Source organism: Oncorhynchus keta, chromosome 10 (assembly GCF_023373465.1).
Source record: "Oncorhynchus keta strain PuntledgeMale-10-30-2019 chromosome 10, Oket_V2, whole genome shotgun sequence".
Taxonomy (NCBI): domain Eukaryota; kingdom Metazoa; phylum Chordata; class Actinopteri; order Salmoniformes; family Salmonidae; genus Oncorhynchus; species Oncorhynchus keta.
The window spans coordinates 33,808,443-33,830,918 of NC_068430.1; the positions used below are offsets into that span (position 1 = coordinate 33,808,443).

The 22,476-nt window shown below is 42.2% G+C and overlaps 3 protein-coding genes across 4 annotated transcripts; 1 reads left to right on the forward strand and 2 right to left on the reverse strand.

The window, feature by feature from the left end:
• Positions 1-211: 211 nt before the first annotated feature.
• On the forward strand, positions 212-9,848 carry LOC118388556 (proline-rich protein 36). Of its 2 annotated transcripts, none has more exons than XM_035777749.2 (5): positions 212-341; positions 2,691-2,779; positions 5,154-5,244; positions 5,945-7,975; positions 8,205-9,848. In XM_035777749.2, exons 1-4 carry the CDS (start codon positions 215-217, stop codon positions 7,699-7,701), a joined length of 2,064 nt encoding a protein of 687 aa, XP_035633642.2. In that variant the 5' UTR covers positions 212-214; the 3' UTR covers positions 7,702-7,975; positions 8,205-9,848. The 2 variants fall into 2 exon arrangements, with proteins under 2 accessions (XP_035633642.2, XP_035633643.2); XM_035777750.2 differs by lacking the exon at positions 212-341 and adding an exon at positions 823-1,060.
• Positions 9,849-9,944: 96 nt separating this feature from the next.
• wdr77 (WD repeat domain 77) lies at positions 9,945-15,006 on the reverse strand. The gene is made up of 10 exons (XM_035777752.2): positions 14,407-15,006; positions 13,652-13,837; positions 13,327-13,465; positions 13,034-13,083; positions 12,695-12,765; positions 12,435-12,492; positions 11,769-11,837; positions 11,543-11,651; positions 11,385-11,453; positions 9,945-11,248 (listed from the first exon to the last, which is right to left on the reverse strand). The coding sequence occupies exons 1-10, from the start codon at positions 14,513-14,515 to the stop codon at positions 11,092-11,094; spliced, it is 1,017 nt and encodes a 338-aa protein (XP_035633645.1). The 5' UTR covers positions 14,516-15,006; the 3' UTR covers positions 9,945-11,091.
• A 1,187-nt stretch (positions 15,007-16,193) lies between these two features.
• LOC118388559 (prefoldin subunit 5-like) lies at positions 16,194-22,475 on the reverse strand. Its single transcript, XM_035777753.2, has 6 exons — positions 22,313-22,475; positions 19,144-19,246; positions 18,895-18,926; positions 17,488-17,562; positions 16,766-16,871; positions 16,194-16,654 (listed from the first exon to the last, which is right to left on the reverse strand). The coding sequence occupies exons 1-6, from the start codon at positions 22,376-22,378 to the stop codon at positions 16,575-16,577; spliced, it is 462 nt and encodes a 153-aa protein (XP_035633646.1). The 5' UTR covers positions 22,379-22,475; the 3' UTR covers positions 16,194-16,574.
• Position 22,476: the final 1 nt, after the last annotated feature.

Sequence of the window (22,476 nt, forward strand, 5' to 3'; positions counted from 1 at the left end):
ACCATATATCCGAGGACAAATGTAGCAACGCTTTTGTGCCATGGGGTGTAGCAGCTGCACAGTGCCAACTTTCCAAAAAAAGTATTCCTGGAAGAAAGAAATGTTGAGAGGAACCAGACAGAGGGGGGCCCATCCTCCATTGGTTCATCATCCTCCTCTGGCTACAAAACAACTGTGTTGTGGCAGTTACCAAGAGACCAAACCATGACCAATCATGCACTACTCTGATTCAGCAATGGGCCAAGGGAGGGAAATCAAATCATGGAAAAAAAGAAAAGAAAAAATCTTAGTAACCGACAGAACCTGTTCTACGGAGTTGAGCAGGAAACCAACAGGATCAGGTCAAGGAAAACCTCTTGCACTACACTAATTCTGGCCCTCAATTCACACACTCTCCTCTCACCATTGTAAAACATGTTGGGTTTTGGCTGCTAACGGCCAGCATAAATCGAATTTGATTATAATGAAGAGCATGGTCCTTGTTACACAGCCAACTGTATCTCTATGGAGGTTTGCACCTTTTCATCATGACCAGCCCTTGGCTTGAAGAGTGTAACTGACTCACACTGTTCTTTTAAAAGAAATAATCATACTATTATTATATCGAACAAGCACATCAACACCCACAATGAGACATAACAGGGGGAAGTGAGAGGACAGTTGGAAAGATTTGTATGACATTGGAATGTTGCTGTCAAACATTGTTGGCGTGCTGGTTGGGAGGCACAGGGTTGGGGCATGATGTGTTTGTTCTCTCTCTGCCTTACCTGTCGGTTTACAAAATAGGGAGGCACAGGAGAGGGGGCGGTGGCCATTTTCTCTCCCTCTCGAAGTTTTCACAGAATCAGAGGATTCAGTAATACACCTGTCGTTAAGCCGAATTAATAGATTAATACGTTTTTGACGCCTGTCTATGGAAGCTCCTGCTTAACATCATGTGTTAACGATTCGTTTGGATAATAGGCCTACCAATAGGACATAGAAATGAAAAAGTCAACGTTTTTTTTGGGTCGAAAGAACCAATCACTTTTCGACACCAATATTAAAATCAAGGAGATGGGTAAGTGTTTATTGTCATATATTGAACTATTAAATAAAACTAACAATTTAATTATTCATTTATCATGTGATCAACATTCTTTCTTTGACGACTGTCCCGATCTTTGCAATTGTTATTGTGACAGATAAGTGCGTGAAAAGATGTGTCCTAAATGCACACATGAATAGGAATTACGTTTTTTCCTTGCGATTATTTTAAAACATGTCTGTATCAAAAATGATTACAACATTATACATATTATTACCAGTAGGTATGCGATTGAGATGTTAAAACAGACTGCTCCCTGATCAAATACCGTATCATTTTGAGCCAGAGTCGTTATACTGAAAGGAGAACACGACGCACCTGACATAAGGGTTCCCCAGGCTTTGGGGAGTTGGGACTAATTAAAACATAAATATGAATAAACCCCATAGAGTTCTGAAAACTTTGCTGAACTGTTCATATGAGACCTCTAACAATGGAGAGGTGGTTGGTTGCGAAGTGCAAACATGGATGGGATATTTATATCCCACTGGATGGGATATTTGTATTTTTACATTATGCAGGTGTTAAATAGGAAAATGCCTATTATGCCCCATTGGGAAATGTAACTGTGGATGCCAAAACACTTTATACACTGGCTGTTGTTTCCATACTTGTTTTTAAGGGCTGTATAATGTTTTGTTCATAGTCATATCAGTCTGAGTCTCAGTGCTTGAAGTGAATGCAGAGCATGATCAGTGTCTCACTAACTGCAGTCACTTTATGACATGTCTCTCATCAGTTAGTTATTTGACAGTGACATGCCTAACATTGGAATGGCTGACTGAGCCATACAGAATCACAAGAGTTACTCCACAGAAACCCATTTACCGCTAATGTGTTTTTTTGTAGTTACAAATATGTTTTTTCCTTTATCTAGTAATGTCAAAGCCTGTTTATCTAGTAATGTCAAAGCCTGTTAACTTACAGACATTATAGACCACCTCTGGAAAAGTCACATTTCACTTGAAAATCAATCAGGTGGTGAGTGGCCAAATGTCCAAATGAGTGTGTGTCACACGCCATCTTTAATTTAGACCCATTCTATATGCCTCAATCCAACCTCAGCCCAATAACCATATCTTGAATAACCTGAAGTCAGTGTTATTGAACTGTAAACACTCATGACTCATGACCCCTGGGATTGTTATGAATGTTGCAAATAGGGATTCAAATAGGGATTCATGGATGCTGTGAGAAGCACTGTATTCTGTACTCTATGGAACTACATGATTTTAGGCTTCAGTGTTTGAGCAATAAGGTGACAACCTCTTCTGTTGATTAGAATCAATCATTGAACTGCTTTGAATAGTTGTCAGCTTGAATAGTTGTAACCTAAATGCTAATTTGCTGTCAACAAGAGAAATCCCCCTGACAGAGTAAACAGCATAACATTACATAATAGTTTGTCAGTAATTCTGAGAACTGCAGACAAAATGCCTTAAGCCTTAACTTGTTATTATGCACATGCCTAATTACTGAACTTTGCAGTCACCAGACTGCATCTCCTTCCAGAGCTGTGCTGATCAGCTGAATGGTAGACTGGTTGATTTTTATCTATACTGATAGACTAAAGTGGTGGGTTGTGTGTTTGTTTTTTTCTCAGACAATGTTGAGCTGGTGTTGGATTCATCAGCCATTCCTGAATCAGGCACTGCCAAAGTGAGGAACAGACCCACAGTAAAGCACTTCACGGTAAGTTCCAGTAACTCTGCATGATGTGCGGAAATATTAATAGCTTTCAAAACTACATTTCTACACTCAAGACGGTGTTGCATCATTTGTTGAGACTGATCAAGCTTTGTCAATCTTCAAGATATTGTTCTCTAACACTTCAAGATGATTATCACATGGAACTTGTTTCCGGGCTTGTCTTCTTGCGAATTCTTGCGAATGCAGAAGGCCCCGTATTACGTCTCATTTGCATAACTGTCTGCTAAATTGTGAATTATTTCTTAACAAGGTCTTTGTGGTGCCTGAAAGAGAATCTGCATTGCCTCATGAAGGGTGTTCCTGTAATCATTAATCTCTGTGTGGCCACTGCAGAGTCAGACCCATCCATCACTCACACCCTGTCACTTTGAAAGCATACTTTTCTAACCGGCAGGTTTCACTTGCACAGGCTATTCACATGTATGACAGAAGGAGTAACCCATATGTATTTGCAAGTGGGCTATCCATGTGACAAGGATGCATGCAATTTGTTTGGGTGTTGACCCAGTCCTCTCAAGTCATTTCTGTAGAGAGTTTGTCCTCAGAAATTCACACCCTATTTACTTAGACATTCTCATGGGGACACAGTTACTATAAGAATGTTACCTTTGATTTACACAATCTTGGGTATTGTACAGTCTGGGACCTGGCATATGGCACCTAGCTCATGTGCCTTCTATTCAAGATGGTGTCCCTGTAGTAGATCCAGAAAAGACCAGCCGTATCTGAATTTTTTAGGTTGTGTTACGTTGTCATTTTGTTGTAGGTATGAAAGCCTACCTCAGAAAGGGGAGTGTCCTATGTGACTGCTCCACTGGCATGTATTAGATGTGGCACACCCAGCAGCACAGGGGTTGGACTGCTCTAACTGACTGTTCGGATTGACTGCTTTGACTTTCACCCGTGAGTCACGGAAAGAAAGAAGAAATTAAGGTGGATCAGAAACCGCATTGAATGCCACACCCTTCGCTTCTTGTCAAATGTTCGTGCCGTTGCAAGGAGCTGCCTGCCCCTATGACGCCTGCATTCATGACATATTTAAGGCATTAAATAAGGCAGGCGTTCCGTTCACATGAGCTGTTTTAAAGATACAGTGTAACTGAGGGTTCTTGAGAATGGACCACACCTGAACTTTTTCCACGAATGACTTAATATTCCCACAGCTGAATGAAAGTTATTGATGTGTCCTCTGCATTTTGGATATAGCGTGTACCATGTGCAAGTTCTATATAAACAAACCAAGTGATTGCGGCCTGACCATAAGGGCAGTAAGTCGATTACAGTTTATAGTTACATGGGTGAACCGTACTTTGGATTGTTTTGCTAGATTGGAGGCCCTCGGGCCCAGTATTGGGTAATTACACTGGTCATGGTGTGGTTAGGTCCAAAGGAGTGACTTTCAGTCCCTACTGTATGTAGGGTGATTCTGACCAGTGCTATCAGCTTTGGAAGGGCATATCTCTGTTCTGTCTGTAGGGCTTGTGTTGTGTCAAAACAGTCTGTGTTTATTTCTAGAGGTGTTTAGGCTGTGATGAGAACAGTCAGTCACACAAGCAGGCAGCAACATGACGGCACAGCCCTTTTTCTCAGAGGTAGTCATACCCACTTAATGTTTGCTTAGGTGAAACGATGGGAGTGTTGCCTGTGCCTTGCCCACACTACACCCTGTCTGTGGATGAGGCATGACAGTGGCAGTAATGTTCTGAAGAAGGCCCAGAACTGGGCCAGTAAGCTGCAGCTAGTGTCTGGAAAGGGGTTAGATACAGTATAGCAATGGAGGACATTATTGTTGAATCATTACAGGTGGGGGTGCTCAGTGGGCTTTGAGACTATGTAAGAGATCCTGTAGCCTCAAACTGCACAAGGAGGATTTTGCCATTATAGAAAAGGACACCATTTGCTGGGAAGCCCAGACTATGATTACAGTTAAAAACATTTTTTTAATGAAAAGCCCTTCATATTGAATGTGCCTGGCATTCCTCGGTCTTTGGCAATTGACACTACTGACGTACCAGTTTGTTTCCTGAGTGTTAGATTTGCATTTAGTTGAGTTGTCAACTAACGTGAATTCAATGTGAAATCAACCAAAGATTTCACACTCATTGGACTTTATTTTTTCAACTTTTAACCTGCAAATCCAATCAGTTTCCCACGTTGATTCAACGTCATCACATAGAATTGTTGGGTTGAAATTATGTGGAAACAACGTTGATTCAACCAGTTTTTGCCCAGTGGGCTATCTCTGCTCTCCAATCCATTCCCTTTCTTTCACATTCAGTTCCACTTAAAATCTCTACAGCCTGACATCTGAGTGAAACGTCAACAGTCTGATGTCTTTTGTCCTTATTTCCCACAGTCCTCCTCTGATGTTGTACAAGGGTTTAATGTACCAACGCCCAAAGTTCCTGTCCTCCCCCCTTTCAACAGACCAAAGATCAACGGGGCAGGTGAGGGTCTCTGTCCTGTGTATACTGGAGTTAAGTTGTGTAGCTAAATCATTTACACTCCTGTGAATTTAAGCCTTAGTGCTGGTTTTAGACAGATCTAGTTGATCACAAATTCAAAGCAACTCTGTTTTCGTAAAGGCTGAAATATATAGAGCAGGTAAATGTTTGTCTAAGGTCTTGGACAATAACACTTTAGAAAGCATCCAAGCAGCCATTCACAAACATGTTTGCAGAGCGGGAGGGTACAGATCAGATATAATTTAATCAGTTTCACCATAACTCAAGTCAAATTTATTTATATAGCCCTTCGTACATCAGCTGATATCTCAAAGTGCTGTACAGAAACCCAGCCTAAAACCCCAAACAGCAAGCAATGCAGGTGTAGAAGCACGGGGAGCCAGGCCCAGCCAACTAAAAGTTAAATAATTTACTTAAACAATAAGTTATCAAACGCATTCTGATTGGCTGGGCCTGGCTCCCCAGTGGGTGGGCATATGCCCTCCCAGGCACACCCATGGCTGCTCCCCTGCCCAGTCATGTGAAATCCATAGATTAGGGCCTAATGCATTTATTTTCATTGACTGATTGCCTTATATGAACTGTAACAGTAAAATCTTTGATGTTTTTCATTTTGCGTTTCTATTTTTGTTCAGTATAGTTGTACTTTCTTGTGTCTCTGATGGTTGTTCTCTCTTTATAGTAAACGGTGAACGGTTGTCCAATGGATCTGCTGTATCTGTACCTGATTTGGTGGAGGGAAAGATATTTATTCCACCTCCACCTTCGATGGCCCCCCCACCCCCTCCACCCATATTCAACCCTCCCCCACCAGATTTCTTGGGTGACCTCGACTCCATTCAGCCTCCCTCCATGCCCCCTCCAAAACCCCCATCAGTTGCCCCCTCTGAAGGGAACAAGAATGTTTTCACCTCCATGAAACTTCCACCTATGGCCCCTCCGAAGCCCCCGTCAACTTCCTCCAGTGCTTCTAGTTCCTCTTTGTCCAGTTCTACACCACCACCAACCACTGTCCCTGTTATCACAGAGCCCCCAAAGTTTGCCCCTCCACAGCCCCCTACAGACATGAGGCAAGCTGCTCTGAAAGCCCTGAAGACACCGCCTACAAAGCCAATGAGGCTGTCCTCCATCCCCATTATGTGTGAACTCCCCCAGGTTCCAGCCCCAGCACCCCCTGTACAGAACCCTAGACCGTCCAGCTTCAACCCCCAGAACACAGCTAAGCTCTACAGTGTTCCTAAGACCGGCATTCTAGATAGGCAGGTGGAAGGTGAAAATAAGCACAAGCAGATCCTACTGCTGCATGACCCTGGGTCTACTGACTCTATCCTGGTCAATGGGACAGCCCCCTCTGTGGCACCGCCAGTTAAGCCAGCCCGGAGAAACAGCTCGGGTATGCAGCTGGAGCAAGACCTGAAGGAGTTAAATGATAATTTTAAAGCCACTCTTCAAGGCCAACCCACCCCACCTGAGACTCGGAAGGAAGTGAAAGTGGGGCCTTTATTAGCACAGCAGGCTATCAACAAACCTGCCGAAACTCCCACTAAAGCATCACCAATGCTTCAGGTCGTCACTGCCCCTGTAAACATAGAGGCTAGCCAGGTCAAACACAAAGTGTCTCCAAACCGGAGTCGCAAGTTCAGTCCAATGCTGGACCGTAAACTGCGCAACCTAAAGTTCAGTGCGGTCACTGGGACAAGGGAGGGTCCTGCCACTTCCCCCCTGGCTCTTCTCATGGCGGCTAAAGAGCGAGAGAAGCACAGGTCCACTTTGTCACGCGAAAACAGCACAAAGAGTAATGAGCCATCCACCAGCATCCAGCACAGCGAATCCAATCCCAATTCTTTCACCATCATCCCCAGGTCCACCTCATTCACTTCGGTGACCTCACAAGATAATCCACAGTCTGTGGTCCCAGTGCAGCCCCCAGTGGTGATCCAGACTCCAGCAAAACCCCAGATCATTGAGTCAGTGGTGGAAAAGAGGCCAATTGCAAATCCAGTATTTCAGGGGCTCCTGGCTGTGGAGAAACAAAGTGGAGAGCAGAGGATTTCTTCCCCCTTTAGCCTTGTCAGGAATGAAGAGAACAGGGAGGACCTATGCTTGCCATTACTCCCTCCCCCTCCCGAATTTGATGACCATAATGATGTCGGGAGTCTCCCCCCAGCTCGCCTCCACCTGACCCTCCCCCAAAGAAGGTCCTGGACCCCATTCCCACCCCTGCCTTTCCAGTCCTGCCCCCCACTGCCAGCCTTATCGTTCCTGTCAAAACTCCCTCCCCTGCGCCCCCCCCTCCTCCAAAACCCAAACCGCCAAGCCCTCCCAAACTCCTGCCTCCCGTCATGGAGGTCAAACCCAAGCTACCTGTTCAGACCACACCCAAGCCACCTCCCACCCAGGCGTCCTCCTCCCTCTCAGCCAGCCAGGCCACGCTCCTGACCATCCTGCAGAAGAAGATGCTGGAAATGGACCACAAAATGGACAACAAAATGCTGTCCATGAAGACAGACTCTGATGACTGGGGTTCTCCCTTGTCTGAGGAGACCATGGTCCCTGTTGTCCCCAGGGTCACCCCGCAGACCCCTGTTATCACCGCAAAGAGCAAGAATGCCACCTTGTCAGCCAGAACACAAGGCCTGGACATGAAGGAGCTGGAGACTAAAATGGCCAAGAATTCTCAGGGTTTGTCAGCTCCATCAAAAGTACCCATCAGGTAGGCCTTGCTCTCTCTACTTCATCTTTGTCTGTTTGAGTTTTTCACAAAATTGTACAACTTTATTGTTTAAGCTTAGGGTGTTGTGACAAGTTTGGCATGATTTTGTTTTATCTAGGAGTGTCCGTAATTGCATGTTTTGACTCACAGTAAAGAATGATGCTAGCTAGATGTATTGATTAATGTGACAAGAGTTTAACTAATATTTTTTTCTTCCTCTACTTTCTAGCAATGGGCCACAGTCAAAGCAGGCACATGGCATGACTTTCATGGTACGACCCGGAACCAAACAACCAATAACTGTTGTCAGCAAAGGGGTCTCATCATGAGGAGCCAATTTCAAATTATACCACACATACAATTTAATTCAATTCAATTAAAATAACTTTTATTTCCAGAGGGAACTATATGTGTGGTGACGGGTCTGTACAAGACAAATAACAAAATAGCAACATAGAACACAAACGTAGTGTAATAGATTAGGAGCAATCTATGCAACCACAGGCTATATATACACATACAGTACCAGTCAAAAGTTTGGACACCTACTCATTCAAGAGTTTATTTATTATTACTAATTTCTAAATTGTAGAATAATAGTGAAGGCATCAAAACTATGAAATAACACATATAGAATGTGTTAAACAAATCAAAATATATTTTAGATTCTTCAAAGTAGCCAGCCTTTGCCTTGATGACAGCTTTGCACACTCTTGGCATTCTCTCAACCAGCTTCATGAGGTAGTCACCTGGAATGCAATTAAGTATATTATGATTTGTTTAACACTTTTTTTGGTTACTACATGATTCCATGTGTTATTTCATAGTTTTGTCTTCACTATTATTCTACAATGTAGAAAATAGAAAAAACAAAGACCCTGGAATGAATAGGTGTGTCCAAACATTTGACTGGTTCTGTAGATACAAATAAAAACAAGAAATACAAGAGTTGAGTTTTATGGATGTTGGCACAAAACTAGAAGCTGCCCTCTTAGATGTGTATGCCAGAGATCTATGTCTGAGGGTAGGTGGCTATACTGGTCATGGAGTGTGTGCGTAATGTCCAAGGCTATTTGTTCCCACTTCTTCCTCACTATTTTATATTTATTTATAGACGTCACTGAGGGGTTCCTGGCTTTCTCCAATGATTTTTAGTACTCTGTTCAACAGTATATTTGACTGCTGCAGTTTAATCAGTGTGTGATAGTATACATTGCCTTATTTATCTTAGGCAGACCTAATAGATTTAAAAACAAAAGCACAGTCTGCTTTCAAACTAGCAGCTGTGAATTGCCAGTCTTAATATATACAGGATGTTATTGTAAAAGGACGTACAAATTGTTTTGCTTATAGGTTGAGTGCCACAGTACCTGTATATACTGTATATGTTAACATACGGAATTGAAATGTAGCCTACTAGAATACATTTAGAACACACATACTGTATATAGTTCACTGTACTAAACTTGTTCCAAACAATGGATCACTAAATAAAAACAAAAGTTGTCAGGCATTTGCCACAATGACATTAAAAATGTACTTTTACATTTGTGCTGAAGTCTAGCTATTGCGTCAGTCATTATTAAAGCTGCTCATATATATCTCCATCCAAATGTAATCTAATTAAAACCATGATGCCTCAAATACTGGATGTGAAAATGTAAGGGTTGGTAAATGACATTGGAGGAAGAATAGTGTTCGTGGACATCTAATTTTGGTCAAGTCCTTTTACCCTGAATTGTCTTTCATGTGGTGGTCTGTTGGATTTCTCCTTGTAACATAAAATTATGCCAAATATACCAGGGCACAGACCACTCCTTTGTTTGGTTATTTTTTGGGGTTATGTAATAAAATCTATTTTTAAAGTCGTGAATTGTTTCCACCAAATTGTCTGAGAATAATTTCCTACTGAAGACTGAAAGTATAGTGAGATTCATGCGTTCGGAAAAGTAAAATCAACTCGCAAATATACAGTATTCAGACACAAACTTTATTGAAGAATGGAAAAAGTTGATTATGTCAGTTAAGTTGTACTCCTCCGACTTCCAAAAAGCACCACCAGACATGTACTGTACATACAATCCAAGGAACGCCTTTGTGTGGAAGAAAACCGTTAAGGACAGCACTTTCTGTTTCTGGTACACGTGTGAGAGAAATGAGAACATTAAACAAAAGAAACTGCCAAGGACAAGGGAGAATATTGAATGGAAGCACTGGTCCAAACAAGCCCTGAAGTGAAGATTTACAGACTTTTCAAATGTACATAAATTCTTCATTCATTTGGAAAACAAATTGCTCATGCCATTGATTGTGTGGTCACAACTTGAACCAGGTTATTCCAGACCAGTTATATCAGAATGCGCCACTGTATAATTGACTAGTAAATCCAATTCACCCACATAATCTTGTTATCCAAAGAGCCAGTGGCTCACACTTCTCAGACTGGCTTACATGCCACGTAATACAGCACCCTGGGTGGGTAAACAAAGGTTACATGGGGTTGGACTATAAACGTGATCAGATGGGTTCGTTAGATTAAAGATGACCATTTCCTTTGGCAGCATTCCCAAACCCAAGTCTTCAAGTAACCCACACGATAACTACCCCAATCCATCACTTAGTTAATTTCCCCAAGAACAAACAACTGCACACCACAGGTAATGTCCTACAAGTGGCTAATAAACCTAGAACTGAGACTCAGCGTATGACATCGCTAAGAGCAACAGGATGAACCTCAAATCTGCAGCGCGAGACATGGCTGCCACAAGACAAATGCGCATGTGCTGCCTCAACGTGATAGCTGCAGGACGAAAAAAGTTGAAATGTTACTCTTAGTTGGTGGCAGAAAACGTCCTGATTGACTTGGTACATTGCTGACTCTACCTTAACACAGAATTGATTTATAAATCCGTTGGAAAGAAAACCTGCATGAACATGGGTACTTTGAGACTAGGATTGGGGGAAACCATCAGTACACTGCCCTGTTCTCTGTTCCAGTGTGGTAGGTATTGACAACTTCTACCCTCATGCCAACCCATCAAATCCCCCCTTCTACAAAACCCCATACTTCCACCACCACCTTTCCCCTATCCCCTGACCCAAGCTGGGTGGTGGGTCTACGGTGGGGACGTGGAGTCACCAGTGGCCGGTCCATCCTGTCCCGTGATGTGGTGGAGGACCTGGTGGTCCCAGCCCACGGTGGTCAGTGTGTCAGAACCACCAGGGGCCCAGCAGACACCCCGAACAAAGTCCTGGTGCCTCCTGTCTCTCAACCTGGACAGGAAGAGCAGAGCCACCTTATTAAGTGGTGAATGATGTACTATTTTAATTTAATAGGGCTGAGTTGACAAGCCAAAAGGATCAGCTAGGGAGAGATTGTGAACAAAAGCCCATAGATATTGGGACTCACGTTTCCTTAAGCTCCGAGTTCATCACAGCAACAGAGCAGTCATCACTGATGGAGGCTAGCAAAGGGGCACTGTGGTAGAAGGTAAGAGATCATTGTGTTAGCCCAGTCTGACAAACCACTTACTGCTATGGATGTGTGTGAGGTGAGCTGGTGCTTACCTGTGTGAGGAGAAGGCTAGGCTGGAGACCCTACGGCTGTGGGTGCTCTGCGTCTGGGCAGGCTCTGTGCCCTGAAAGTCTTTCAGAGTCACGCGTCCTAGCTCGTCACCTGACCCAACACAATCGTCAACAAATATCGATCATTGAAGCCTGGAAGATTGATCTTTTAGAACAATGACGTGGTTGGACCACTATGCATTACGGTAAATGTAGTGCTAGTCCTTACCGTAGGCAATTGTGGTCCTGTGGTGGGGATGCCAGGCCACTGAGGTAGGGCAACAGCTGGGCTCTACCTCTGAGACAAGATCAAATCTCCAAAGTTAGCTGGGAAAGAACCTAGCAGAGCAACATGCACTGACTGAACAACATGGTTGTCCACACCTGACTATGTACATGCTTTCAAAAATAGACTATTCACATGCACTGAATGTGTACTTTGAACAGAGTGAATGGGTACTTTGGTGTGCTGCAGAAGTCAGGAAACTTTTGAGGCGTGGATGTTTACAAAATGTACACAATTATTGTCCTAACACAGCTTTAATAAAATTACGAGGATTGCTGGAAAAGTTGCTTAGGAAATATAGAAAGAAAAGCCTCATTGATTATCAAGGACATGTTGGTGTGAGTTTCTACTGCAGTGACCTGACATGCAGATATCAGAATTGAATTGTATAATATTGCTTTACTCGTGGACGTACACTTCGACAACAGAATCAAAGGCAGCCTTAAAAACGACACTCCTTAGCCAATACTGAAAAACTACAAGACCCACTGACAATCCAAGATTAACATCACAGGTGTCAATCAACTGGCAACTGAATAGTCCACGCATCTTGGCTCAGAAAAACCCTGCTGCCTCACTGGCTGTGCAGTTCAGACTGGTTCTACTCACCTAATCTAGAAGCTGGTTTGGTGGGTTTCCTCCTGTCCCAAAGCAACAGACGGCCATCCTGAGGGAAGGGGAATGGAGAAATGAGAGACTGTGTACTAACAGTTTCATACTGTTACTAGGTTCTCCATTGTACAGTAAGTTACAACCTACTACTGTATATAGCTTTTGTATAGCACAGCACACAATATATAAGCCACACATCATTCCAATCTGAACAAGTGATTCAAACAGACAACCCTCCAATCAGTCTTGGCTCTTACCTGGCCACATGAGAGGAAGAGGGAGTCATCGGATGGATTGCAGGACACACAAGTGACTGGCTTAGAGTGAGCTGTGGAACATGAGACAGATCAGGAATGTATGAATTATACAGATTCTGTAGCAAAACATTTCTTAAAACGGAAGAAAATGGAACCTAGGGACCTACCTGAATTTGTCCAATAGAAACTTGTTTTAGTTACAAAACCTTCTGCAATTGTTTGGACTAACGATTAACTAGACAGGCTATATAAAACAGGAGAAACATGGTAACTGACACTTTAAAAGTAGAGTCAATGTGCAGCTCAAGATACAGCGATATAAAGATGTAGTTTCCTTACCGTTATACGTGCTGACCACTTCCCCCTGACTAAGGTCCCAGACTTTGATTCTGCAGCATGAAGAAAAGAGAAAGAACTGAGCAAAACATAGGCCGTTCACAGCATACAAAATTATATTAAATCTTTACCAGGAAATGTATACCAGGCTGCAAAACACTCCATAACCTGCAGCTGTTAAAACAGACTCAAAGCCAGGCTGGTCACACTGAGGGCCTAAGGTCTGTTATGTCATATCCAAAATACAAGATGTGCGTGACACACACAAACAAAATCAAAGAATGCCCCCCACTGACCGGCAGTCCATACTGCCGCTGACGGCGTGGTTTGACCCAGCAGGGCTCACGCTGGTGACGATGTGATCATGTTCGAGTTTAGTGAACCGATTCACCAGCAGACTCTCATCCTCCGCTAGCTCCCACAGCTCAATAGCACCTACAACACCCAGACACCAGTCAAACCCCATTGCACCCACACTGTTGTATACCAAGCAATCTAAGTGATAATGTGGCCTGAAATAAATGTAATCATTGTACTTTAACAGATATTTCCCTTTGTGGTTGAACAGCCTTATTTACAGCTGAATATGCATGAGTAACAATAACTGTCATTCCTACTTACCAGAGTCAGATGCAACTAGGATGCCCCTCTCTGAAACCCACTTTGCCTCTGTGACTCCAGCCTCTGTCTGCACACCAGCCTTGCAGAAGCCCTCGTTGGGAGACTGCTTGGGGTCACTGTAGACCCAGATGGAGCCAAGCCAACATCTGCCCGTCAGACTGGAGGCCCCCAGCAACAGGGTGCCATCTAGGGGAAGAAAATAGAGAAATGTCAATAGCTGAATCATCTGCGGTCTTGTGTGAAAGTGCCATATGATTGGGTCCCAGAGAATAACGTTTTTTGGTCCCTGTAGAAACACGGCCTGTAGCCTGGACGCCAGTGACGTCTTAATTGACAGTTGTAGCTAAGTTAGCTCTTCTCTTTTTAGGGAATCTACCATTCTAACTTGCTTAACGCCATGGTGTGTCTTTTGACAGGTCATTTTACAATCAACGCATAGCTAGCTCCAATTGTTAGATTATACTTGAGGTGGTTAGCCAGATAGCTAGCTAAAGGACACAGGCGACATCTCTTCGAAGTGACAAGTTCGTTTTAGCAGCTACCTATCCATCAGGCTAGGGCCAGTCATTGTTGCTGTTAATGAAGCAAGCTCCATAGATACTCAAACGTATGTGATAAGCCATCGAATATCTGGTTTATACAACAGTATTCCCGCGACACCACCACGTCTAGCTAGGTCTTTCTACATGCCTATGTGTCTGGACCTACATTATCACACAAGGCAGGCATCACTTACAAGCTGTGACTTTGCTTACCTGCCCTGTACTGCACCGAGTCCAAATGCTTCTCCATGCACGCAGGGGCATTTGGGGGTATGTTCCATCGGTTTTCCTTGATCATATTGGTATTTACTGTACTTTTCATCAGGCAACTCTGAGTCAGATTCACTCAAGCTAGCGTAGTCAGATTCACGCAAGTGTTTGCAATGCAAATGATTTGATATTTTATACAATAAATGTATTCACTTTACACTAGATAGTCAAGAAAACACGGACTAATAAACTAACTAACTGATTTAGGTTAGACTAGGTTTTTAACTTCTAGTATTGAATTATATTATTTTTTCATTGTTCATGCCAGAAATGAATGAACTCAAAAACAGCACATCGCACCACGTGGACCGCACACTTCCGCTTCCAGGGCAACGTTCAGTTACGAAACCTTTCAGATAAAACCACGAATAGAGCCGAATGTGATTCGTTATTATTCGACGTCAGATGCATGTTTGTTCTACATAGCCTATTTCCATCTGAACGTTCTAAAACGGTGCGTCTTGCAGAACGCGCACCAGGTTCCATTGTACAGTAGTACACTGCTGGAACATGAAACGTATCTTTACTATTTGCTCAAATCCTAAAATGAAAAATAATCAAATACATTTAAAAAACGACCATACAACAATCCCATGGTATGCCAAAACCTCCACTGAGGTGTATACTGCTTAATTTGAGCAGGATCATGCCGGAACTGGATCCAGCACCTCTGTTTTTGGACTGTTTTGTTCTAGAACCTATTGTTAAATAACACACCCTATCCGTACCTCTCGAGGCATGAAAAATAATTGTACCTTTTTGCAATGTAAAAAATATAATAAAAGCGATCAAAGTTAATTCGCGTTGCTTCCTCGTTAATTCTCCTGCCCCACAAAAAAAACGTAATGTGAAAAAGTAGATTTTCAGCCCGGTGGCTGATATTCTAAAAGTTGCTTGGGTTGGGCCGACCCGGGTTTATGGTTAGCGCAACATTGTAACCTTTGTTTGGTGGTGGCTGTGTGAGAAGCGCGCCAGTATCTCTCACAGCAGAATGAGATATCATAAAAAATGTCTCTACCCGCTCTGATCGACATGAGCCTGCAACTCTGATCTTTGTAAGCTACCAAAATATTCGATCAACTTCCAAATATTGTTTTACAAGAGATACATTTGTATCTGTATTTTTTTCTATCGGCCATCACCAGCGGGTGAGCTGCGCATCATTGGGCGAGTCAGTGAAACTGGAAATCATTTTTAGGACTATAAATTCCACCGTAGCCTAAAATATGTCTCCACACACCAAGGCTATTGATGGATTCAAGACAAGGTCGTTTTTATTGATCTCAGATTCTCAGTGTCAAAAGTAGCCTGCCATTTGTGTGATGTTTAAAAAAATACACCAAAACCTTCATTCATGTAAAATGACGTAGAATTGCATGAAATTAGTTTATAAAAGCCAAGATTTTCCTCTGACCCCAGGCTACAATTTTCGGCCACAATGTGTGTAAATTCTGTAAGTGCCTCTTTACTGCTCTATGCCACAACGCAAATGCGATGATATATATTCAATGCTTTATAATAACGGTTTTAAAAAAGAAGCTAATGCGTTCAGGTACCTCAGAACTCCGCTGGTCACTCGCACCTCGCGATAAGCACTGTGTTTCAGTGAACCATAGTCATTGAGCAAAACCTGAAAGACACGTGTAATATAGGAGGCCACAAATGTTTTTCTCCATTCAAAATATTTGTTGCAGACTTCATGTCAACAGAAATTATAATCTGAGACAATGACCAGAGGAGCCTATTTTATTATTCAAATTAACTATTGCAACACAAGCATCAAAAACTGCTACACAGAACATAAGGTACACAAATAAATACCTACATTTCAGTTCTATTTCTGCAACCCGGCTAATGAACATAAACTGAATCAAAAATAAAGACTCACATTTTCCAGGAGAGTTTGTTACAACATTAACATTGGCTGCCCTTCACCATTTTAGTGTTGGCAGCACAAATTTAGGTTCTGCGTTGTAGAGTACATTTTTGTCTTTTGCCCAGTTTTATCTTGGCTCAACCCATTAACAGTTCATGCAGAATTTGTTTTCAGTAACTCAACCCCCAATCATGAAGAACAAAAGCAGACTGGTGTAAGCCCCATCTTCAACTGGTTAGGCTTTGGTGGTCCCCGACTGTGACGCCTGTTGACTCTGAAGCTGTTGGATCTTAATGTTCATCACCTCAATCACAGCTAGAAAACAGAACAAAGACAGGAAGGAATGACCAACATAAACTATACACGTGAGGTTTTATTGCATTTAACATAAATACTTAATATAATACAAACTTTTGTGTGTGTTACCTTGTTTCATGCCATATTTCTCCTGCAGAGCCGGCTGAATCTTCTCTATCTGCTTGGTGAGGAAGTCTATTTTGCGCTTGAAAAACTCCTTTGTATCATTGACATTCTGCAGAGATAGTTCAAATGAGGCTCAAACTCAGATTTCCAAATATTTGTACTAACATGCAATTAAAATGTACTTAGTGGTGTTAAATACTTAAGTAAAAATACTACTTAAGTCGTTTTTTGGCATCTGTACTTTACTATTTGACGACTTTTACTTCACTACATTCCTAAAGAAAATAATGTACTTTTTACTCCATACATTTTCCATGACACTCAATAGTACTCTTTATATTTTGAATGCTTAGCAGGACAAGGATCCAATTCACTCACTTATCAAGATAACATCCCTGGTCATCCCTACTGCCTCTGATCTAGTGGACTCGCTAAACACAAATGCTTAATTTTAAAATTATGTCTAAGTGTTGGTGTGCCCCTGACTATCTGTGAATTTAAAAAACAAGAAAATGGTGTGCGTTCATGAACACAACCCTGATAAATGCAAAGGGTTGGGACATGTCAGCGTACACTAAGTTGGAAGATAAGCTTGCTCAGACAGAGCAATTAAATGGAAACAAATTGAATTGGGACTGGAAAACTATAAACAGAGTACTTACCCAAAGAGCAAATCATGAGTCGACTGTACAATGAAGGATATTATCAATTACTTTTCTGCCCACCTTTTCAACGTAGTATCCTGTCCCCACATCCACTAAGACATGTTCCACGTCATCAAGTGTTCCAGGGACGTACATCTAATAGCAAGTGATGTTAAAAAACACAACAGGAAACTTCAACAACAATACTATTAAATTAAAGCATACTGAAGATATTATAGCGAATTCTGGGGGTAGCCCCACCCCCCCAAAGACTCGAACACTGGTCCAGAAACCGTCAAGCCAACACCTTAACAGCTATGTCAAGAAATCGAAACCTCTTGACGAGGTCACTAAGTGTTGGGTTAAGGTCGCTACACTACCCCCAAACTTCGGGAGAGCATGTCCCCACACTTCTCTATACCAAGTCCCTCATGTATACATGTCGCCCCAGTGGCCTCACAGGCACCATCCCACTTCTTACACAAATGTAGTGAATTTGGAGCGTAGCCACGAACGGGACCTGGTTCCAGCGACTGTCAAGCCAACACCTTAACTGTTACACCAAGAGGTCCCAAACATCTCGACGTGGTCGTTTGGTTTTGGGTTTCCTAAGAAAAGTCAGACTGTGATACCAATTCATGGTATACAGTCAAAGTTCTTTGCCAGCCAGAATGTTGAATAAAATTACATTTGAACTTACTCTACCGGTTGTCTGTGTGGTTGGTCTTTCAATGGGTCCAAATTGTATACTATTTTCACAGGAAACTATTATTTACCCAACTTTTTAGAGTGCTTGTACTGCCATTGAAATATCCATCACCTGGCACATGAGCAAAACCATGTTAACACCTGCAAGACTTCGGTTACTTTGCATGCATGCACTTTCGTCTTGTCTGTTTAATAATATTTTCCTATTTTGACAAACATTTCAGCCCACTGAAGGATCAACCCCACGGACAGTCGGGCAGAGTAAGTTCAAATATAATTTTATTCAACATTTGTGACAGACGAGGGACTTTTCGTTTTTTTTCTATGTATGTGGCTATGCTTTACAGTTAATGGAAAACATCGCCACAGAGGGACTTGGTATTGGGTTAAGTGCAGTTTCTTAAACCCGGTCCTGGGGAACCAAAGGGTGCAAATAATACACTATACACCCGATTCCACTCAGACCCAGTACCAATGGCTTGATAATAAGATTATTATTTGGATCAGGTGTGTAGTGTTAAGGAAAAAAACTTAAATATGCACCACATTCGGGTCCCCAGGACTAGGATTAAGAAACACTGGGTTAAGGTTGCAACAATATAATGGCAGAGAAGGTGCTGTGGTCCCATTTACATTCAAACTGTATTTAACAATGCACTTTCAATCAATCTCAAATTAGTCCTCAAGTATGTTGAATGTGAGAATGTGTTTCCTGGTATGTTTGTAGAGTCTAATGAAACCCTTGGTTTTTGGCATCGCCGATCAGTAACATAAGGATACAGAGCTTGTGAGGGGCACCAGCAATTCTTTTCCTAAAAGGAGGACCAGAAAAAATAAAGGTAAAATGTAAGTCAACAATTTAAGTGTATCATACTTTCAAACACTAATGTGGAGTGAGATCTGCAAAGATCATTTCAATCAATTGATTTTTGTATCTATAAAAGCTTCCATAGAAAACAAAAGCACAGAATGCATATAAAGTTTTTTTTTTAAAGTCTATTATAAACCAACGTAGTTTGAGCAGCTCACCTGCATTGTTTTTGTTGAGGACACTTAAACTGTCCTTAGCTTCTACATATTTTGTCTGGACAACTTTGAGCTGACCTATAGAAGAGGTCAAAAACTCTGTCTCCTGCAAAACATGGGAAGAACCAGTTGATGAACCAACTTATCAGACAGACACCAGACACATTCTTTGCAGTAATTTCATTAATGACCATTGATGAACTAAGTATGCCTGGCCCAAATATATCGCATTGAATGCTTATACGAATACTGGCCTGAAATAAACTGAATGTGGAAGCTGAGATCCTGCTAAGTTTGTTTCCTAATGAATGGACACTAGTTGACAGCTTTCCAAGACATTATTATTAGCAAGCGCTGTGCTGCAAACTGGCTACCAGAGTAGCAAGCATGCTGGCAATAAATGGAGACAACTTATTTACATTATGAACACTTCTCGTAAAATGTGGCAGGCACTACATAAGACCAGGCAGGCACTACATAAGACCAGGCAGGCACTACATAAGACCAGGCGGGCACTACATAAGACCAGGCGGGCACTACATAAGACCAGGCAGGCACTACATAAGACCAGGCGGGCTAGTATTTTCTAGTAGGCAGTGCTTAATTTGTAAATCGAGATGTACCGGAACAAAAAGTGAGCGAGAGAGGGGGGTGACCCGGGGGAGTTCTGAGGTACCGGAAAGCACACAAAAAAAGGACCTTTATAATAAAGCATTGCATGCATATCATCGCATTTGCGTAGTGGCATAGAGCAGTAGAGGCACTTACATAATTTACACACATTGGGAACATTTATAAACGCATTTCAAGCAATTCTTGGTCATTTTACATGACTGGAGACTTTGGTATAATATTTTTTAATACCACACAAATAATTGAAACGGCAGGCTACTTTGACACTGACAAAATTAGATGAATAAAAACGACCGTGTCTTGAATCCATCAATAACCTTGGTCTCGGTGTGTGGAGACATATTGTAGGCTACGATGTAAGGAGGAAATTAGTCGTAAAAATGCTTTCCAGTTTCACTTACTCGCCCAATGATGCGCAGCTCACTTGCTGGTGATGGCCGATACCTTTGTGCCAAAAGCCTCCCTCTTTTGTAAAGCAATATTTGGAAGTTGATCAAATATTTTGGTAGCCTACAACACAGATGGTCTTTTTTCTGCAGGAGGCATTTACTCCCCAACCTTTTCCCCTTCGATTGTATTTGAAATACTGCGAAATGCCTGTTTTCTTCCTGACTGTAGGCTATTCCTTGTTATTGGGCTACAATTCACAACCAGGCAATAAAAAAAAAGAAGCTATTGCTCCTTTGTGGCTAAATTATAGGCCTTCAGGGTATAGTAGGCTTTCTGAATTATTTTATTTATGAACACAGCAGTAGCTGTGACTCTTTGCGCAGGAATGATTCTATAAGAAAATACAATGCATACGCAAAGTATTCAGGCCCCTGGACTTTTTCCACATTTTGTTACATTGCAGCCTTATTTGAAAATGGATGAAATTGTTCCCCCCCCCCACTCATCTACACACAATAACCCATAACGACAAAGCAAAAACAGGTTTCTAGAAATGTGTGTAAATGTATAAAAATAGAGAAAAAAAATGAAAACATTTACATAAGTATTCAGACCCTTTACTCAGTACTTTGTTGATGCACCTTTGGCAGTGATTACAGAATCAAGTATGATGCTACAAGCTTGGCTTACATGTATATGATTGGATTCAAGACTCTGGCTGGGCCACTCAAGGACATTCAGAGGCTTGTCCCGAAGCCACCCCCGCGTTGTCTTGGCTGTGTGCTTAGGGTCGTTGTTCTGTTGGAAGGTGAACCTTCGCTCCAGACGAAGTTCCTGAGCGCTTTGGAGCAGGTTTTCATCAAGGATCTCTGTACTTTGCTCTGTTCATCTTTCCCTCGATCCCAACTAGTCTCCCAATCCCTGCTGCTCAAAAACATCCCCACAGCCTTATGCTGCCACCGCCATGCTTCACGTAGGGATGGTTCAAGGTTTCTGCCAGATGTCACAATTGGCATCCAGGCCAGAGTTCAATCTTGGTTTTATCAGATCAGATGAGTGTGCATTTGGGTTCTTAAGGCCCTTCTCCCCCAATTGCTCAGTTTGGCCAGCTCCAGGAAGTCTTGGTGGTTCCAAACTTCTTCCATTTAAGAATGATGGAGGCACTGTGTTTTTGGGGACCATCAATGTTGAAATGTTTTGGTACCCTTCCCCAGATCTGTGCCGTGACACAATCCTGTGTTGGAGCTCTATGGACAATTCCTTCATCCTCATGGCTTGGTTTTTGCGCTAACATGCACAGTCAACTGTGGGACCCTATATAGACCGGTGTGCCTTTCCGAATCATGTCCAATCAATTGAATATACCACATGTGGACTTAAAGTTGTAGAAACAGCTCAAGGATGATCAATGGAAATAGGATGAACCCGAGTTTGCAACGGGTCTGAATGCTTTATTTTAAGGTATCTAGTTTTTCTAAACTTTTTTGCATTGTTATTATGGGGTATTGTGTGTAGATCGAGTTAGCTTTAATTTGATCAATTTTATAGTAAGGCTGTAACGTTTAATGTGAAAACAATACTTTCCGATTGCACTGTAAATGAAGTGCAAAGCTGGTGAGATGAGTTGCAGGCTGCAACTCATGTCCATCAGTGCAGATATATTATATATACACATATTTAAAAAAAAATCTAACTCTAGTTATGAGTTACAGCCACGTGTTAGCTGTACAATGTTGCGCAAACCAGAAACCAGGGCCGGCCCAAACCGAATCAATTATTAGAATATTAGGCCCGAACTGAAATTGTACTTTTCACATTACGTGTTTTTGTTGGTGCAGGATAATTAACAAATAACGTACTCGAATTAACTTTGATCGCATTATAATTCTTACATTGCAAAAGGTGAGAGGTACAAAACGGAGAGATGCCGGATCCTGCTCAAATTAAGCACTGCAGTAGGTAAGTAAATTAAGCACGACAAAAAAAGCTACATATGGAACCGCTAACGTAACTCAGAATGGCATGACTGGCTAGCTAGCAAGCTAATCAGCTGGGCTGGGACAAGGAAACACTTGGGCTAATAGAAAATGTCCCCAGCTTGAGGTTACATTTAAACTACGACTAGAAAGAGTCAATATCGCCGTGTTACCTGCTCAAGTTGAGTCTTTAGTCCCTCCAACTGAGGAAGAGAAAGCTCTGTCAGATTCACCGCCATGTTAGAAAATGTGAGAAATTACCCTTCCAGTACAAGTATTTCCAGGTTGAGAAAACGCCCTTTCCATTACAAATGTGAAGATGTGACATACTGCCCCC

What these genes read in the sequence shown, in the direction of transcription:
- wdr77 (XM_035777752.2), bottom strand. Translation starts at nt 14,515, where the DNA reads ATGAAAAGTACAGTAAATACCAATATGATCAAGGAAAACCGATGGAAC. An exon ending in CCTAGTTGCATCTGACTCTG is followed by an intron (nt 13,466 to 13,651) that starts GTAAGTAGGAAT and finishes TGGGTGTTGTAG; the next exon opens with GTGCTATTGAGCTGTGGGAG. An exon ending in CAAACCAGCTTCTAGATTAG is followed by an intron (nt 11,838 to 12,434) that starts GTGAGTAGAACC and finishes ATCTTGTCTCAG; the next exon opens with AGGTAGAGCCCAGCTGTTGC.
- LOC118388556 (XM_035777749.2), top strand. Translation starts at nt 215, where the DNA reads ATGCACTACTCTGATTCAGCAATGGGCCAAGGGAGGGAAATCAAATCA. An exon ending in CAGGAAACCAACAGGATCAG is followed by an intron (nt 342 to 2,690) that starts GTCAAGGAAAAC and finishes TTTTTTTCTCAG; the next exon opens with ACAATGTTGAGCTGGTGTTG. An exon ending in CCACAGTAAAGCACTTCACG is followed by an intron (nt 2,780 to 5,153) that starts GTAAGTTCCAGT and finishes TATTTCCCACAG; the next exon opens with TCCTCCTCTGATGTTGTACA.
- LOC118388559 (XM_035777753.2), bottom strand. Translation starts at nt 22,378, where the DNA reads ATGGCGGTGAATCTGACAGAGCTTTCTCTTCCTCAGTTGGAGGGACTA. An exon ending in TAAAGACTCAACTTGAGCAG is followed by an intron (nt 19,247 to 22,312) that starts GTAACACGGCGA and finishes CATGTTTTGCAG; the next exon opens with GAGACAGAGTTTTTGACCTC. An exon ending in TGGTGCCCCTCACAAGCTCT is followed by an intron (nt 17,563 to 18,894) that starts GTATCCTTATGT and finishes ACTTGCTATTAG; the next exon opens with ATGTACGTCCCTGGAACACT.